The 17,654-nt window shown below is 41.9% G+C and overlaps 1 protein-coding gene and 1 long non-coding RNA gene across 2 annotated transcripts in view; one reads left to right on the top strand and one right to left on the bottom strand.

Annotated features, from left to right (window-relative positions):
- LOC129851581 (hemicentin-2-like) overlaps positions 1 to 15,370 on the top strand; it is a 53,975-nt gene extending 38,605 nt beyond the window's left edge. The window contains exons 14-24 of the mRNA XM_055918191.1: positions 1,025 to 1,158; positions 2,320 to 2,383; positions 3,229 to 3,306; positions 6,107 to 6,454; positions 6,617 to 6,817; positions 7,009 to 7,338; positions 11,861 to 12,115; positions 12,379 to 12,633; positions 12,725 to 12,812; positions 12,906 to 12,945; positions 13,068 to 15,370. Of these exons, the coding sequence (XP_055774166.1) occupies positions 1,025 to 1,158; positions 2,320 to 2,383; positions 3,229 to 3,306; positions 6,107 to 6,454; positions 6,617 to 6,817; positions 7,009 to 7,338; positions 11,861 to 12,115; positions 12,379 to 12,633; positions 12,725 to 12,812; positions 12,906 to 12,945; positions 13,068 to 13,310 (2,036 nt within the window). The 3' untranslated portion in view covers positions 13,311 to 15,370. The remainder of the gene's footprint in view (positions 1 to 1,024; positions 1,159 to 2,319; positions 2,384 to 3,228; positions 3,307 to 6,106; positions 6,455 to 6,616; positions 6,818 to 7,008; positions 7,339 to 11,860; positions 12,116 to 12,378; positions 12,634 to 12,724; positions 12,813 to 12,905; positions 12,946 to 13,067) is intronic.
- On the bottom strand, positions 826 to 1,893 carry LOC129851323 (uncharacterized). The gene is made up of 3 exons (XR_008758960.1): positions 1,614 to 1,893; positions 1,344 to 1,460; positions 826 to 1,176 (listed from the first exon to the last, which is right to left on the bottom strand). It is a non-coding gene; the product is annotated as an uncharacterized LOC129851323 (long non-coding RNA).
- Positions 15,371 to 17,654: the final 2,284 nt, after the last annotated feature.

The following is a 17,654-nucleotide window of genomic DNA, read 5'->3' as shown; positions in this document are numbered from 1 at the left end:
CAGCCAGGGATACTCCATTACTGTCAGGAGATAAACTGTAATAGATCAACAATCAGCACTGTTCATCAACAAACACACACACGAACATGCACGCACACACACACACGTAAACACACACTGAGTCTGGAACTTGCCAGAGTCTTTCCCGGTAGTTCAGACGTTGTGTGTGTGTGTGTGTGTGTGTGTGTGTGCCTGCGTGTGTGTTGTGTGTGTGTGTGTGTTTATATGTGTGTGTGCGTGTGTGTTTTTGCTTGTGTGTGTGTGTGTGTGTGTGTGCCTGTGTGGGTGGTATGGGTATGTTGCTCCCTAGACTACTGCAGGAGTACTCGAATGTAAGTGGTCCAACAGATTTACTAGGTGGTAAAGGTCTGGATGGACTATTTCTACTTTGATCTCATTTCTTGTATTTCTTTGGGAATGTGGTTCATACTGCTACTGGTGTCTGGAGCTCTACCCCTCTGCCCTATCAGACGCTCAGAAGTCCATCCAGCTCGCCCCTGATTGGCCAAAGGGATACTTCTTCAAGGGGAGTGCACTGATGGGGTTGAATTCTACTGTGAACGTGGAGATTGCTGATTGTGTGTGTGTGTGTGTGTGTCGGTCTGTCTTCCCCACTCCTTCTATCTCCCCATCCTTTCCTCCCTTCACTCTCTCACTTCATCTCCTCTACCTCCCCTACCCTCCCCTCAGTTTTCCTTAAATGGCCTTCTGAATAGGAATGGACCAGGGTTTGAGGCTGCGTGTTGCTATTGATGTCCACCTGACAGCACAGTAGAGATCTCAATGGTGAGTTAGACGTCTCTGCATGATACAGAGTCAAGAGCCTTCAGTTTAGAGCTTCAGTTTAGAGCTTTAAATAGTATCACCATCGTTCAACACAGAGAGAAAAGTACAACGATTCAACTCCTTTCTGGCAGCAAAGGAAAAACAAGCTTTGTTATTGGTTCCATTTTACTTGTGGGACTATGCTATTGGTCCCATTGCATGTATTTGGACTGTGCCTGCTGTTTGTCCTCCGGTCCAGGGGGTGGAGCTGGAGAGCACCAGGCTGGTGATCAGGTACCCAGACAGCTAGATGCAGAGAACCCCTCCCTCTCCTCAGAGGACCAACCCTATAGGCCTCAACACCTCCTCAGCCTCCAAGTACGCCTCCACAGGGTAAGGACATCCATCTGTCTGTCAAAACATCATTTACGATTTATAAACATATATATAATCATTTATAATGAATAATTCTGAGTTATTCTAAAGTGTTACCAATCATCTCATATAAACTTTTGAAATGTACAAAGTGATGGAAGGAGGAAACAGGAGCACAGGTGCAGGTGCTTGTGTTTTCATACTGTTTGTCTCTCTCTCTCCCAGGACCAGGAGGATGGCTCCCATCAATGGTGATGAGTGTTTCTTCTGGAGGACCACCGGCTGTTTCTATGGTGACAAGTGTCGCTTCAAACACAAGCCTGACCAGAGAGGGAGAGACAGGAAACCATGGCAACCCTGACAACCCTGAACACCACGTACCGTCCGGATATGACAGAGTAAGGAAGAAGGGAAGGAATAACAGAATAATGAATATGAAGATTGAGGAAGAGGAGGAGGGACCGTGTAGCTACCTTAATAGGGAACAGGAAGCTTGGATAGAATGGGGCTGTTGGGGGGTGTCACCGCTTTTGTAGTCCTCTGACACACAGTCAAGACAGCACACTGGACACACAGTAGGAGTAAGTGTCAATCAAAGTGAAGAGGAGTGCTCCTCTGATTTCCTTCCCCCGCCCCCTCGGCCTGAGCTGTGAAACATGTTTGATCATTGATGTTAGATGATGGAGATGATGTCATCATTAGAATCTTGAGGGGGTTGTTGCCCAGGCCAACGCCTCTACAACAACAATGTTGTAGACACTAAAGGGGGTCAGTGCAGGGTCTTTGATGCAGCTGATGAGGAGTGTACATTAAATGGGTTTGTAGAATAGAATGAATGACATCATGGAACTGACCAAATGTAAATGGAACTTTGACCTGTTCCATGTAGAACTCAGAGGGACAAGGCAAAACACATTCTGAGATATTATAAACATTCCATATAGAATAGTCAACATATTGTTAACATGGTTCTGTATTTAAATGAAAGTGTAAATGGGGGACATTTTGTCCGTTATAGAAATGTAGGGCCCATTTTAATACAGTAACCTCCCTTCTCTGACATGCTGTTCTGGTCCTCATGCATGTTAATGTCTTAAAGAGGAAGGAAAGGACAGTTCTGCATCAGCTACTTGTGTTCTACTTTAAATATGTATCAACCACAGAACTGACACCTACTAGCACTTCCCACACACTGCCAGTCAGTTGACTCACTGTACAAGACCTCTCCCCTTCACTTCACTCTGTAAGTACTCTTGACAATATCTGGAAAAATAGTTTTTGGTTATTTGTTTTAGTCATAAGTCATATACTTGAAGGTTAATGTATCATTTTATTTCTTGTTATGTTTTGATCTGTGTTTTGGTTGTTACATCAGGGCCAGTATTCATAAAGTGTCTCAGTGTAGGAGTGTTGATCTACATAGTGATGAAATGATTAACCAGGGTAAAATAGACATGCAGACAAACATTGTAACATTGCAGTGTGTGTGTGTGTGTGTGTGTGTGTGTGTGTGTGTGTGTGTGTGTGTGTACGCATGTGTACGTGTGTGAGAGTCACTTGCTGTTTAGCCACACAGCTTGGGGATAGGAGCTGTCATTGAGCCTGGTGGTCAGTCTATAGGCTGCTGTACAGCTTGACGGATCGTAGAGGATTGAACATTTATCCTCCTATATTTGGGGTTCTGAGAATAAAACAGCTTCAGAACATTCAGAAATATGTGTTTACAGTACTACAGATCTGTTCAATATGTTGTTGTTGTTTATAATGATGGTGATGATGGTGATGGTGATGGTGATGATGGTGATGACTTTACTGTATCCATTAGGAAATAGTTTTTGCATCATACTACATGTCATCTTAAATAGACAGATGTAGACAGACATGCAACACGTCACACACATTACATACATAGTGCAGTAGACTTACAGACAGTATTCATATAGACAACCATATAGCATAATACAACACAATATGAGCCTGGTTCATTTTCAGTAATGAGGACCTGTACCTCATTTACAGTTTCTACTTCAATGTATCAGGTGGAGTTATTCACCGGCTATAGAGTGAGTTGTTGTTTATGTTTCTAAGACTGCAGGGTGGGAGATGCAACAATGGCCTTGAGAACAGCAGGAAGTGTGTTGGTGGTCTTTCTCTGGTCTGTAGCAGGTATGGTCTCATTCTTATCTTTTAGTTGCTCTCTTTATCAATCTACAGACATTTCTAAAATGTTAAGAATCATAATGTTATTCTGGTGTGTTTTGTTAGGAGTTTCCACTTCACTTTAAATAGTTATCTTTCACACTTCACTGAGTGATGCTTATCTGTGGTTTCCATTCACACTCAACTCAGCAACTATGGCAACAATGTGGACAAACCCTACTCAGTTTGAAATTGGTCCATCTTAAGGTGAAAAACTAAATGCACAACCCTCCACAGAGTTAATCATATTTTCACACGACTCTCCCCACATAATCAACTCGAAATAATGTTTACAACCACAAATAACAATAAATGTAGCGACTCAATTTTGGGGGGTAAAGCTGTGTTCAATTGGTTGTAATCTTACAATTCCGATAACTCCATGAAATACATAATTCTACCATTCCAATTTACAATATAATTTAAAAACAAAATACCCTCTTCAAACATATTTTCCATAAATACAGGTATTTTATCAACCAGTTCAACCATAATATTTGTTGTAATATTTGTTCTATCTTTTCTGGGGGATGAAATTGAAATTGTAACCAGCTGTGCAATGCTTGTTTGAAAAAGACAGATACTTTGAAGAAGTTTTCATTTTAAATTCATCGAAAGTTAGACATGGCAATCTGCACAAAGACAAAAAGGCCATTTATTAACAAGGGATGAGTTTTTCTTAGTAATCTACTTGAGAACCATTTTGGGTTCAAGTAAAACTTTTGTATAAGTGAAGCTTTTAGAGAGAGTTTTAGTGCTTTTATATTTAATAATCTCAACCCACCCAGTTCATATTCATTATATAGCGACTGTGTTTTTGTGGGACAGTTAATTCCACGCGGAGTTATTGGCCAGAAGGTTGAGGGTTCACCGACCACCACGGACGAGCTCACTCGCCCTGTTTCTTTACACTACGATCAGAGCCGGCTGCAGACAATGATCAGCTAGGGGGAAAATCTGATTTTCAACATTTTGATGCCACCTTTGTATGTACAGTATATAAAATAGCATGCGACAAATTTTCCACCAACAGGTTTCTGTGCCAATGCACCACACAACCAATAAACAAAAGCATAATGACTTCGAGCACTTCAATACCATGTTTTGCTTTTTTTAAACTACAATCAATACTCGATCTCAGTCTGGACAAACAGAAAATACATCCTTCCTTACCTTGTAGTCTTACCCAGTATTGAAGGCTTGACAATCTCTGAATGTCATTCAACTTGTTGGTGTTTTGTGACAGATTTCTCTTTCCATTCATCAAATGGCTGCTGCACAGGTTGGATTGATTGATTTATTTTATTGATCAGTTAAAGAAATACAAAAACAGAGTTTTTTAAAAGTGACCAGGATTGTTGTTTTAAAGGATTGCACAATAAAGTCGGGGACTTATTTCCATTGTGGTCCCTATGTTTTACATAAATACATATACAATTACATAGATACAGACACATTACATAGATACAGACACATTACAGAGATACAGGCACATTACAGAGATACAGACACATTACAGAGATACAGGCACATTACAGAGATACAGACACATTACATAGATACAGACACATTACATAGATACAGACACATTACATAGATACAGACACATTACATAGATACAGACACATTACAGAGATACAGGCACATTACAGAGATACAGACACATTACAGAGATACAGACAAAAAATGCTCAACCTCCAAATAAGTTTAAGTACAATTCTTACAAGCCTTTGGCTGGTCTGTAACTTATTCTTCAGATGTTTGGTGCTGCTGGTGAACCATGATGTGCAGCATAATCAAAGTGAGACTGTACTAGCGCATTTGCCAGAGTCTATAAGGTGTCTATAGTCAGGTTTCCATTCAATTTGCAATACATTTTCATGAAAATATTTTAGAATCTGCATAAAAATAGTATGCACATTTTTCCATCATAGTTGTGTTTCCATCAAATAGATTTTTGCAGATAAAAGTCCATCTCATTTTCAACTCTAGAAATATTTACAGGCCTTCTGATGGTTTTGTGACAAATAAATGTTGTGTTATATAGTTGCTAGAGGAATTTCATAATTCCCTTATGTGCTCATTAATTAAAATCACTCTGTTTCTAAGAATTTGTAAGATCCTTATTAACATAAAATAGACAGGGAAGAGTCTTATTAAAAATAGATAATAGTATTTATTCTCGGAGCACGCTCCCATTTAACCACAAACAACAGTTGATATACAAAATATGACGTCATTGGTTACAGAATAAAGCTCCTCCTCTTGACCAGGATAAAAACAGGTTCAAAAGTTCATTCCAACTCACCAGCGCACACACACGACACACAATATCATTTATTCTCCTAAAGGCTCACTATAATGTATTACCACTTTAGCAGACAACCCAAGATAATGGAAGACCTAAGAAGTTACTCACTGCCTTATCTAAACATCTCAGGGCTAAGTTGGGTCGGTTCAACCATAGTTTAACGATCCTTTTGGCTTACTTTATAACCCACACCACATACCTCTCTAACTAAGTTGGAATGGTGTTTATTATGTTTTAATTACTCCTTGTTCATGCTACATAATCCCTTCCTTATGAATTAACATTATTAATCAGATATAATAATACAGGGTTGAGTTCAATTAGTTATAGGTTTATCTAAATGTAGTCATTGTTTAGTCATTACACTTGACATGTTTGTCAATCTACAGGCATCAGTGTGAGCCAATTGGCCTTGGCTTAATTCTGAGACCATTGTGTTGTGTGACTGTGTTTCAGTGGTACTGGGTCAGGATGGCTGGAGTGTAACATACACCACTCAGAGTATCTGTACCTTGAAGGGGTCAACAGTGAAGCTGTCCTGCTCTTACACATATCCCAGAGGTTATACAATCACAACAACGTTTTGGTTCACTAAACATGATGCTGGGGAGAATTATGTAAGTCTGAGTGATGACCCAGACTACAAAGGACGTGTGACATACCGTAAGGATAAAGAGAATGGTCACACCCTGTCAATCACAGACCTGAGAGAGAGTGACTCAGCTACGTACAAATTCAGATTTACAGATCAGACTGGAGGATGGAGATATACTGGCATTCCTGGAGTCACTCTGTCTGTCACAGGTACAGTTACATTCAATATAGTTAAACTGTTGAATTCCATTTAGTTCAGGAAAATGTCTTGGTTTGTATTTATGTTTGTATAACATAGGATTTCCTTCATCTTTGTATTAGAGTGATAAGTCCGTGATAAAGGGATTTACAGTGATATTGTTTTTTCTCCAGGTCTTCAGGTGAAGGTGACTGGTGAGACACTGACCTGCAGCACCACCTGTACTCTGACTGACAACCCCACCTACATCTGGTACAAGAACGGACACAAAGTAAAGGAGGACACTTCCAGCCTGTACTCAGACTCCTTTAGTGATGCAGACAGTTACTCCTGTGCTGTAAAAGGCCATGAGGATCTCCTCTCTCCTGCAGTGTGTGAGTGTGGACTTTTTAATACAAATTTCTTATGAATACAATGTTGTTTAAAGTTGTGATACTGAATATTGATCATTAGTCTATTCAACATGTTGTTTTTTACTTTTACAACATCAGTGTGTAGTAGTAGATATTGTAATTGAAGATTTATAGATTTATAAAAGGTGTTATATTGTCTTCTTGTCTTTCAGGTCAGAAGTGTTGGAGTGTGACTTACACCCATCAGAGTATCTGTGCTTTGAAGGGGTCAACAGTGAACATATCCTGCTCTTACACATATCCCAGTTATCATGAGATCAAAAAAGCTTTGTGGTTTACTAAATGGGAGTCTGGTATGGATGCTGAAGATCTGAGCTCAGTGCCAGGGTATGAGGGTCATATAGAATACCTTGGGGATAAGAAGAGTGACTGTACCCTGAGAATCACAGACCTGAGATTGAGTGACTCTGCTGGGTACATGTTCAGATTCATAACATCTGGAGATAAGTTTTCTGGCTCACCTGTCTCCCTGACTGTCACAGGTAATCTGTCACACATTTCACATACAGTTGAAGTCAGACGTTTACATACACCTTAGTCAAAAACATTTAAACTCAGTTTTTAACAATTCCTGACATTTAATCAGAGTAAAAATTCCCTGTTCTAGGTCAGTTAGGATCACCAAATTATTTTAAGATTGTGAAATGTCAGAATAATAGTAGAGAGAATGATTTATTTCAGCTTTGATTTCTTTCATCACATTCCCAGTGGGTCAGAAGTTTACATACACTCAATTAGTATTTGGTAGCATTGCTTTTAAGTTGTTTAACTTGTGTCAAACGTTTTGGGTAGCTTTCCACAAGCTTCCCACAATAAGTTGGGTGAATTTTAGCCCATTCCTCCTGACAGATCTGGTGGAACTGAGTCGGGTTTGTAGGCCTCCTTGCTCGCACACGCTTTTTCAGTTCTGGCCACACATTTTCTATGGGATTGAGGTCAGGGCTTTGTGATGGCCACTCCAATACCTTGACTTTGTTGTCCTTCAGCCATTTTGCCACAACTTTGGAAGTATGCTTGGGTCATTGTCTATTTGAAGACCCATTTGCGACCAAGCTTTAACTTCCTGACTGATGTCTTGAGATGTTGCTTCAATATATCCACATAATTTTCCTGCCTCATGATGCCATCTGTATTGTGAAGTGCACCAGTCCCTCCTGCAGCAAAGCACCACCACAACATGATGCTGCCACCCCCGTGCTTCACATTTGGGATGGTGTTCTTCGGCTTGCAAGCCTCCCCCTTTCCTCCAAACATAAGATGGTCATTATGGCCAAACAGTTCTGAGCGGTATGACGGCTGCGTGGTCGCATGGTGTTTATACTTGCGTACTATTGTTTGTACAGATGAACGTGGTACCTTCAGGCGTTTGGAAATTGCTCCCAATAATGAACCAGACTTGTGGAGGTCTACAATTTTTGGCTGATTTCTTTAGATTTTCCCAAGATGTCAAGCAAAGAAGCACCGAGTTTGAAGGTAGTCCTTGAAATACATCCACATGTACACCTCCAATTGACTCAAATGATGTTAATTATCCTATTAGAAGCTTCTAAAGCCATGACATCATTTTCTGGAATTTCCAAGCTGTTTAAAGGCACAGTCAACTTAGTGTATGTAAACTTCTGACCCACTGGAATTGTGATACAGTGAATTATAAGTGAAATAATCTGTCTGTCAACAATTGTTGGAAAAATTACTTGTGTCATGCACGAAGTAGATGTCCAAACCGACATGCCAAAACTATAGTTTGTTAACAAGAAATTTGTGAAGTGGTTGAAAAACGAGTTTTAATTATGACTCCAACCTAAGTGTATGTAAACTTCCAACTTCAACTGTAGATAACTTTAATTACCTTATTAAGGGCAGTAATACAGGCTTAGTAGTGGTATGTAACAGAAAAATAACAAATCTTGTATTTCACATCAGAGGACATACAGTTAAAGTCGGAAGTTTACATACACTTAGGTTGGACACCAATCCCGAAGAAGTTAAAACTTTCCACCTTCTCCACTACTGTCCTGTCGATGTGGATGGAGGGGTGCTCCCTCTGCCGTTTCCTGAAGTCCACGATTATCTCCTTTGTTTTGTTGACGTTGAGTGAGAAGTTATTTTCCTGACACCACACTCCGGTGGCCTTCACCTCCGCACTGTAGGCCGTCTCATCGTTGTTGGTCATCAAGCCTACCACTGTAGTGTCGCCTGCAAACTTGATGATTGAGTTGGAACCGTGCATGGCCACGCAGTCATAGGTGAACAGGGAGTACAGGAGAGGGCCGAGAACGCACCCTTGTAGGGCCCCAGTGTTGAGGACCAGCTGGTTGGAGATATTGTTTCCTATCTTCACCCCCTGGGGGCAGCCCGTCAGAAAGTCCAGGACCCAGTTGCATAGAGGACCTAGGGTCTTAACGACGAGTTTGGAGGGTACTGAGCTGTAGTCAATGAACAGCATTCTTACGTAGGTATTCTTCTTGTCCAAATGGGATAGGGCTGTGTGCAGTGTGTTGGCGATTGCGTCATCAGTGGACCTATTGGGGCGGTAAGCAAATTGGACTGGGTCTAGGTCTATCACCAAGTCAGCTGATATGATACTTGACTAGTTTCTCAAAGCACTTCATGATGACAGAAGTGAGTGCAACGAGGCAATAGTAATTTAGTTCAGTTACCTTAGCTTTCTTGGGAACAGGAATAATGGTGGCCCTCTTGAAGCATGTGGGGAGAGCAGACTGGGATAGGGATTGATTGAATATGTCCGTAAACACACCAGCCAGCTGGTCTGCGCATTCACTGAGGACACGGCTAGGGATGCCATCTGGGCCGGCAGCCTTGCGAGGGTTAACACGTTTAAATGCTTTACTCACGTCAGCCACGGAGAAGGAGAGCCCACAGTCTATGGTAGCGGGCCATGTCAGTGGCACTGTACTGTCCTCAAAGCGAGCAAAGAAGTTGTTTAATTTGTCTGGGAGTAATACATCGGTGTCTACGACGGGGCTGGTTTTCTTTTTGTAATCCGTGATTGACTGTAGACCCTGCAACATACGTCTCGTGTTTGAGCCGTTGAATTGCGACTCTATTTTGTCCTTATACCGACACGCTTGTTTGATTGCCTTGGAGGGAATAGCTGCACTGTTTGTATTCGGTCATGTTTCCGGTCGCCTTGCCATGGTTAAAAGCGGTGGTTCGCGCTTTCAATGTTGCAAGAATTCTGCCATCAATCCACTGTTTCTGGTTAGGAAACGTTTTAATAGTCACAGTGGGTACGACATCTCGGATGCACTTGCTAATAAACTCGCTCACCGAGTCAGCGTATACATCAATGTTATTGTCTGATGCTATCCGGAACAAATCCCAGTCCACGTGATCGAAGCAATCTTGAAGCATAGAATCCGACTGGTCAGACCAGCGTTGAATAGACCTGAGTATGGGCGTTTCTGGTTTTAGTTTCTGTCTATATTCTGGGAGCAACAAAATAGAGTCATGGTCAGATTTGCCGAAGGCAGGGCAGGGGAGAGTTTTGTATGCATCACGGAAGTTAGAGTAGCAGTGATCCAGAATGCTACCAGCTCGAGTCACGCAGTCGATATGCTGATAAAATTTAGGAAGGCTTGTTATCAGGTTAGCTTTGTTAAAATCCCCAGCTACAATAAATGCAGCCTCGGGATGTATGGTTTCCAGTTTGAAGTTCTTTCAGGGCCGACGAGGTATCTGCTTTGGGAAAATATACACGGCTGTGACTATAATCTAAGAGAATTCTCTTGGAAGATAATGCTGTCGGAATTTGAGTTTAAGGAATTCTAGGTCAGGTGAACAGAAGGACTTGAGTTCCTGCATGTTGTTATGATTACACCACAAGTATTTAGTCATAAGGCATACACCCCCTCCCTTCTTCTTATCAGAGACATGTTTGTTTTTGTCGGCGCGATGCATGAAGAAACCGGGTTTCTGTACCGACTCTGACAACGTATCCATAGTGAGCCATGTTTCCGTGAAACAGAGAATGTTACAATCTCTGATGTCTCTCTGGAAGGCAACTCGTGCCCAAATTTCGTCCACCTTGTTGTCTAGAGATTGGACATTGGCGAGTAATATGCTCGGAAGCGGTGGATGGTGTGCTCGCCTTCTGAGTCTGACCAGTAGGCCGCTCCGTCTGCCTCTCCTGCGGCGACCGCATTGTTTTGGGTAGGCCTCTGGGAAAATATCCGATGTCAGGGTGGAGTTCCGAACAAGGGATCCGCATCGGGAAAGACGTATTCCTGGTCGTATTGTTGGTAAGTTGACGTCGCTTTTATATCCAATAGTTCTTCCTGGCTGTATGTAATAACACTTGAGATTTTCTGGGCTAACAATGTAAGAAATAATACATAAAAAAACTAAGAACTGCATCGTTTTCTAAGGACCTGAAGCGAGGTGACCATCTCCGTCGGCGCCATCTTGTGTCGACTTGGCATAGCTCATGGTGATCTTAGGCTTTTGTGCGGCTGCTCGGCCATGGAAACCCATTTCATGAAGCTCCCGACGAACAGTTATTGTGCTGAAGTTACTTCCAAAGGCAGTTTGGAACTTGGTAGTGAATGTTGCACCCCAGGACAGACGATTTTAAAGTGCTAAGCGCTTCAGCACTCGGCGGGCCCGTTCTGTGAGCTTGACTTGTGTGGCTTATCAATTTGCGGCTGAGCCGCTGTTGCTCCTAGATGTTTCCACTTCACAATAACAGCACTTACAGTTGAACGGGGCTGCTCTAGCAGGGCAGAAATTCGACGAACTGACTTCTTGGAAAGGTGGCATCCTATGACGGTGACACGTTGAAAGTCACTGAGCTCTTCAGTAAGGCCATTCTACTGCCAATGTTTGTCTATGAGGATTGCATGGCTGTGTGCTCGATTTTACACACCTGCCAGAAACGGGTGTGGCTGTAATAGCTGGATCCACTCATTTGAAAGGGTGTCCACATACTTTTGAATATATTGTGTATTTAGGAGGATATTAATGATTTGTTTCCTTTAACTCCAGATGTTGTGTTGGAGATGGATCCTACATCTGTGTCAGAGAGGGAGAGAGTCACACTGACATGTAGAACCAAATGTACACTGGACCCCATCACAGCCTACAGTTGGTATAAGAATGGACAGCCTATAACAAACAGCAACACCTCCTCTCCTGTCTATATCCTATTCTCAGTCAGCAGTGAGGATGCAGGCAGATACTCCTGTGCTGTAGAAGGCCATGAGGATCTCCCCTCTGCTGAAGAGACTCTCACCGTCAGATGTAAGTACATGGGGTTTAAATCATTCGCTTGGTATATTAACAACGTAGTAATGTTTTATCTATCTCCAGTTGTATTCTTTATGAAGTAACATCATGTTGGAACCTCAGAGCATGTGCTTTACATTTTTCTCAATGTAATTATTTTAATATATCTTGTAAAATGCGCTGATGTACTTTATTTGCTAAATCTAATGTCTTCAGAAAGCCAAGATAATATATACCATAACCAAGATGTTAATGTCTTTTTAATGGTCCTTTACCAGATGGCCCAAAGAACACCTCGGTGTCAGTCAGTCCCTCTGGTGAAATAGTGGAGGGCAGTTCAGTGACTTTGACCTGCAGCAGTGACGCCAACCCACCTGTGCAGAATTACACCTGGTACAAGAACATGTCGATGAGACATTCTGGACAGAGATACACCATCCATAATATCAGCTCTGAGGACAGAGAGGGATACTACTGCGAGGCCCTGAACATTATTGGGAGAGAGACTATCCCTGTCCATATTAATGTTATATGTAAGTATGACACATTCTGTCTATTTTTGTGCTCTGTAACTTTACAGATTTCATTCTGACATCATGCATTTATTAACCCATGACCCTGCAGCAGTGTTTCCCTGGGTTCCTGTGGTGGGGGTGGGGGCTGTCCTGACTGCTGGAGCTCTTCTACTCACCATCTACTGCTATATGAAGAGGTGAGCCAGCCATTTACATCTACTGTATTAGTAACATATCAACCTCCACTGGAGGTCAGTAGAGAGCAGAACTCACTCTGTCCCTCATTACAGGAGATCCACAGGAGGAAGTGATGCAACAGCAGGCACACAGGTAATAATGTCAACAACCAAAGTTATTTCAATCCCAATACCACAGACAGTAAGCAAATTAATTTACATGAAAATGTAGAGGGAGTGGTTCGTAAAGTGCTAATTCAGAGTGTCTTCTTTCAGATTAAGGGACTCCCCTGTGACACAGCCCCTCAGAAAGATGCTGAGCCCTCCGATTATGAGAACTGGAGCGAACCACCACAGAACCTGAAAAGTGACACAGCCCCTCAGGTAGATGCTGAACCCTCCGATTATGAGAACTGGAGCGAACCACCACAGAACCTGGACAGTGACACAGCCCCTCAGATAGATGCTGAACCCTCCGATTATGAGAACTGGAGCGAACCACCACAGAACCTGGATTGAAAAGAACCACCACAGTACCTGGACTGAAGAGAACCACCACATAACCTGGACTGAAGAGAACCACCACAGAACCTGACTGAAGAGTACCACCACAGAACCTGGACTGAAGAGAACCACAACAGAACCTGACTGAAGAGAACCACCACAGAACCTGGACTGAAGAGAACCACAACAGAACCTGACTGAAGAGAACCACCACAGAACCTGGACTGTAGAGAACCACCACAGAATCTGACTGAAGAGAACCACCACAGAACCTGGACTGAAGAGAACCACAACAGAACCTGGACCGAAGAGCAACAGCATCAAACCAAAGCTAGGCCTCACAATGCTATTCTCTTACTATCATTATGCTTTCTTATCTATTAGGTTTTCCAGACAATGACCTTTAACTTTTGAGTGAATGCTGGAATTTAGAGTGTTATCCTAATGATAAATACAGTTTGTATATAGATGATAAATGGGATAGATTAGGATTCTTCGATTTTTCTATAAGATTATGCTATTTCCAGATTTGATAACATTTCATGTAGAAATATGTTGAACTATTCATTAGCTCTGCTCCTTCAGGTGTTTAGTAAGCCCACCGCATGCTAGGTAATGCTAGTATCAACATCCCATCCAACACAGCTGAAACTATAGTAAGACCAGCACATGCTAGATAATGGTAGTATCAACATGCCATCCAACACAGCTGAAACCGTTTGCCGTGCGGTCGCAAAGAGAACAGCCTATGACTGGGGTGGCTGGAGTCTGATCATTTTTATGGCCTTCCCCTGACACCGCCAGGTTAGAAGTCCTGGATGGCAGGAAGCTTGGCCCCAGTGATGTACTGGGCCATACGCGCCTTTTGGTCGGAGGCCGAGCAGTTGCCATAACAGTCGGTGATGCAACCAGTCAGTATGCACTAATGCAGCCTTTCATAAAGTTGGGTCACGGACCTGTTAATGGTGGGTCGCGACGTGTCAGTGTAAATACATCATTGTTTCATTAATTACTGGAATTGATTTGGCCAAGTGCATCTGCGCTCTCTGTTCAATGTGCTTTCTGCTTAAGCTGCGGTCTATGCTCAGTTTGGCAGCTGCTAGAGTGTGAGAGGGAGATGCCTGTGTGCATCGGAGTTGTGTACCGGATCTCTTTTTCTGCGGTTTTCTTGAAGATCACTCCGCTACACACGACGCAGCGCTGTCGTTCAGATTGTTGGCATTTTATAACAGGTGATAAGCAGTAATAAGGGAGTACTAACTAACTCTCATAGTAGTAGATGTGAGTTTCTCTTTCAATCCCCTGGCCTTGTACACGGCTAATAGCTAACATTCGCCAAAGCAAGCTAGCTACTGATAGTGCAACCCTAGTAACAGTACAGATGAAAATGAAAAAGGATCAGGCCTACTTTACATCTTACTGTTGAAATTATTGTTGAAAACTAGTCTAGGTTGGAACTGTTGCTCTTAAAATCCAATAATAATTGTTATTCTTAACTGGAATAAACTGATGCTTTTTGAGGCAAACACACTCACAGTTCTGGGCTGCTCATCTACAGTAGGAAGCGGTCTCCTGTCTGACTGAGAAAGCAGTAGATGTTCTGGTCCAGTTTGGCACCACATACCTATGTCAGTCAGGGTTCTCAACTCTGACATACTTAAAAAACAAGTACAGAAACAGTTTCAAGGCTGAGCATAACCTCAGTGTTGCACTGTCAAAAACAGAGCCCAGAATAGACATGCTCTCATTAGGACTGTGTGGGGGTTTTCTGGTCTACAGATGTGATCAATCAGTTTATTCCAGTTCAGAATAAAAAAAGATTTATTGTAGTTTAATAGCAACAGTTCCAACCTAGACTTTCAACAATCATTTCTACACTAAGATGTACAGTAGGCCTGATCATTTTTCATCTGTACTGTTACTTAGGGTTGCACTATCAAAAAGCCTGTGTGTGTTCTGTTATTCATCTGTGTGATGTGATCAATCCTTTTATTCCAATTCAGAATTAAAATGGTTTATTGTATTTTAACAGCAACAGTTCCAACCTAGATAGATATGTTTTTAATGGAGGAAAATAAACATTAATACATATTTATATGGATATTGAATTTAATTGTTATTTGTTTTTGTCTATATTGCATTTGTTTTTGGCATAAGGGCAATGAAATGTACTGGCATTTATGTATAAAAGGTTTAAGAACCCCTGCACTAATGAGCTAGCAGACGCTCTGAGCAAATCAGAGAAGTGCAGCTAAAGTGTAACTATACAAATGCACTAGTCCAGACCAGTCTGCAAGTTCAGTTGAAGGCTTTTAGTTTAAACTGTGTAAGGGAATAGGGTTCCAAGAATAATAACCAGAAATATTTTGTACAACATTTGAATAGTGACTGTCGGCGAAAGTCCCACCGACTAATGTGACTGAGATGACCTGTAAAATGTAAGCTATGGCTGATAGTGTGCATTGTTTGCAGCGGTTTCGTGAGCTGGCGACATGCTGTACTAAACTAGTTAACGTCCACAGACTGAAATACTACTGAATCACTGTGATAAACACCATCTTCTGCTCATGATCAGAAAACATTGCTTCTCACTCACTGTATTGCAACACATAGCCTGTATGCTAATCTAGCACAGGTTTATTCCTCCTTGTATGGATGAAGGAGTATTCTCCATGATGGTTCACGGAGCACACTGACTCAGCACAAAGCTGGTATTGGGAACAAACAAGTAGGCTATATGATAGACTACTCCTGAGGCCAATTCTACTTAGCTAATTCTACATGTCGCCGACTATTAACTGAAAACAGAGCAGCAACATGGTTGATCCTCGCAATCAATCACATCCCCGCAGCAGCCAAACATTGCAACATGAGCATATTGAACGATGCGGGCGAGGTTCAAACACAGCTAGTGAGCACTTACAAAGAAAACATTATGTCAGAAATCAGCAGCATAGCGAGAAACAGCTGGTTACAGCAGCAGAGTCAATGGAGGATAAGAAGCCAGCGCTTAGCAGCAGCAAGCGGCAGAAGGATGTAAGAGCAGACCCGGTCAATAAGGAAGTCGTGAATGATACTAGCCTCTAATTGGTGCAATCTCAGTTGAGGCAGGCACTCGGGTTTCCTTTCTGAACTAGCTCCGTTTATTAAATAGACTACTTTTCTTGTGTACTTCCGTTGTATTTATCTGTTTTTGATTTTTTTCTATGGGATTTTGCCAATCCCAGATTTTTTATAATAGATAAAGTATTGGCTTGTTTTAGTGACACAAAAGGAATAATATTGATAAGAGCTTTTAAATAATTTTAGCTCTGGAGTTGCTCCTGATTTGTTTAAATACGTTTTACTTTGTATTGGTGTCAGATATTATTGGGCATTTTATATTTTATATTATGTTATACCATATTGTTCAGTGTCGTAATATTGCTTGTTTTATTATCAAATTGTGAATTATTACCTATTTTAGATACATTACATTTTTTTTTTTTTTTACATTGAATACAGTGCAAGTATCATGTTGTAAATAAGCTCAAAGTCAATAAATAGACAACAATTATATCAATTATGTTTCTTGTATTTCTGCCTATTGTACACATGATGGCGCCATTAAGCAACATAATGCATGAGTGGCTAGCCTATAGGCCAGCCAGGGCTACTCCATTACTGTCAGGAGATAAACTGTAATAGATCAACAATCAGCACTGTTCATCAACAAACACACACACGAACATGCACGCACACACACACTGAGTCTGGAACTTGCCAGAGTCTTTCCCGGTAGTTCAGACGTTGTATGGGTGTGTGTGTGTGTGTGCCTGCGTGTGTGTGTGTGTGCGTGTTTATGTGTGTGTGTGTGTGTGTGTGTGTGTGTGTGTGTGTGTGTGTTTATATGTGTGTTTATATGTGTGTGTGTTTTTGCGTGTGTGTGGGTGTGTGTGTGTGTGTGTGTGTGTGTGGTATGGGTATGTTGCTCCCTAGACTACTGCAGGAGTACTCTAGTGTAAGTGGTCCAACAGATTTACTAGGTGGTAAAGGTCTGGATGGACTATTTCTACATTGATTTGGTTCTTTGGGAATGTGGTTCATACTGCTACTGGTGTCTGGAGCTCTACCCCTCTGCCCTATCAGACGCTCAGAAGTCCATCCAGCTCAACCCTGATTGGCCAAAGGGATACTTTTTCAAGGGGAGTGCACTGAAGGGGTTGAAGGTCAGTGTCTGAGCTTTCTACTGTGAATGTGGACATTGCTGATTGTGTGTGTGTGTGTGTCAGTCTGTCTTCTCCCTCTCCCCACTCCTTCTATCTCCCCATCCTTTCCTCCCTTCACTCTCTCACTTCATCTCCTCTACCTCCCCTCCCC

The sequence above is a fragment of the Salvelinus fontinalis genome, chromosome 3 (assembly GCF_029448725.1).
Source record: "Salvelinus fontinalis isolate EN_2023a chromosome 3, ASM2944872v1, whole genome shotgun sequence".
NCBI lineage: Eukaryota > Metazoa > Chordata > Actinopteri > Salmoniformes > Salmonidae > Salvelinus > Salvelinus fontinalis.
Note: the sequence above shows the minus strand (reverse complement) of the source record. Positions and strands in the feature narration are given on the sequence as shown.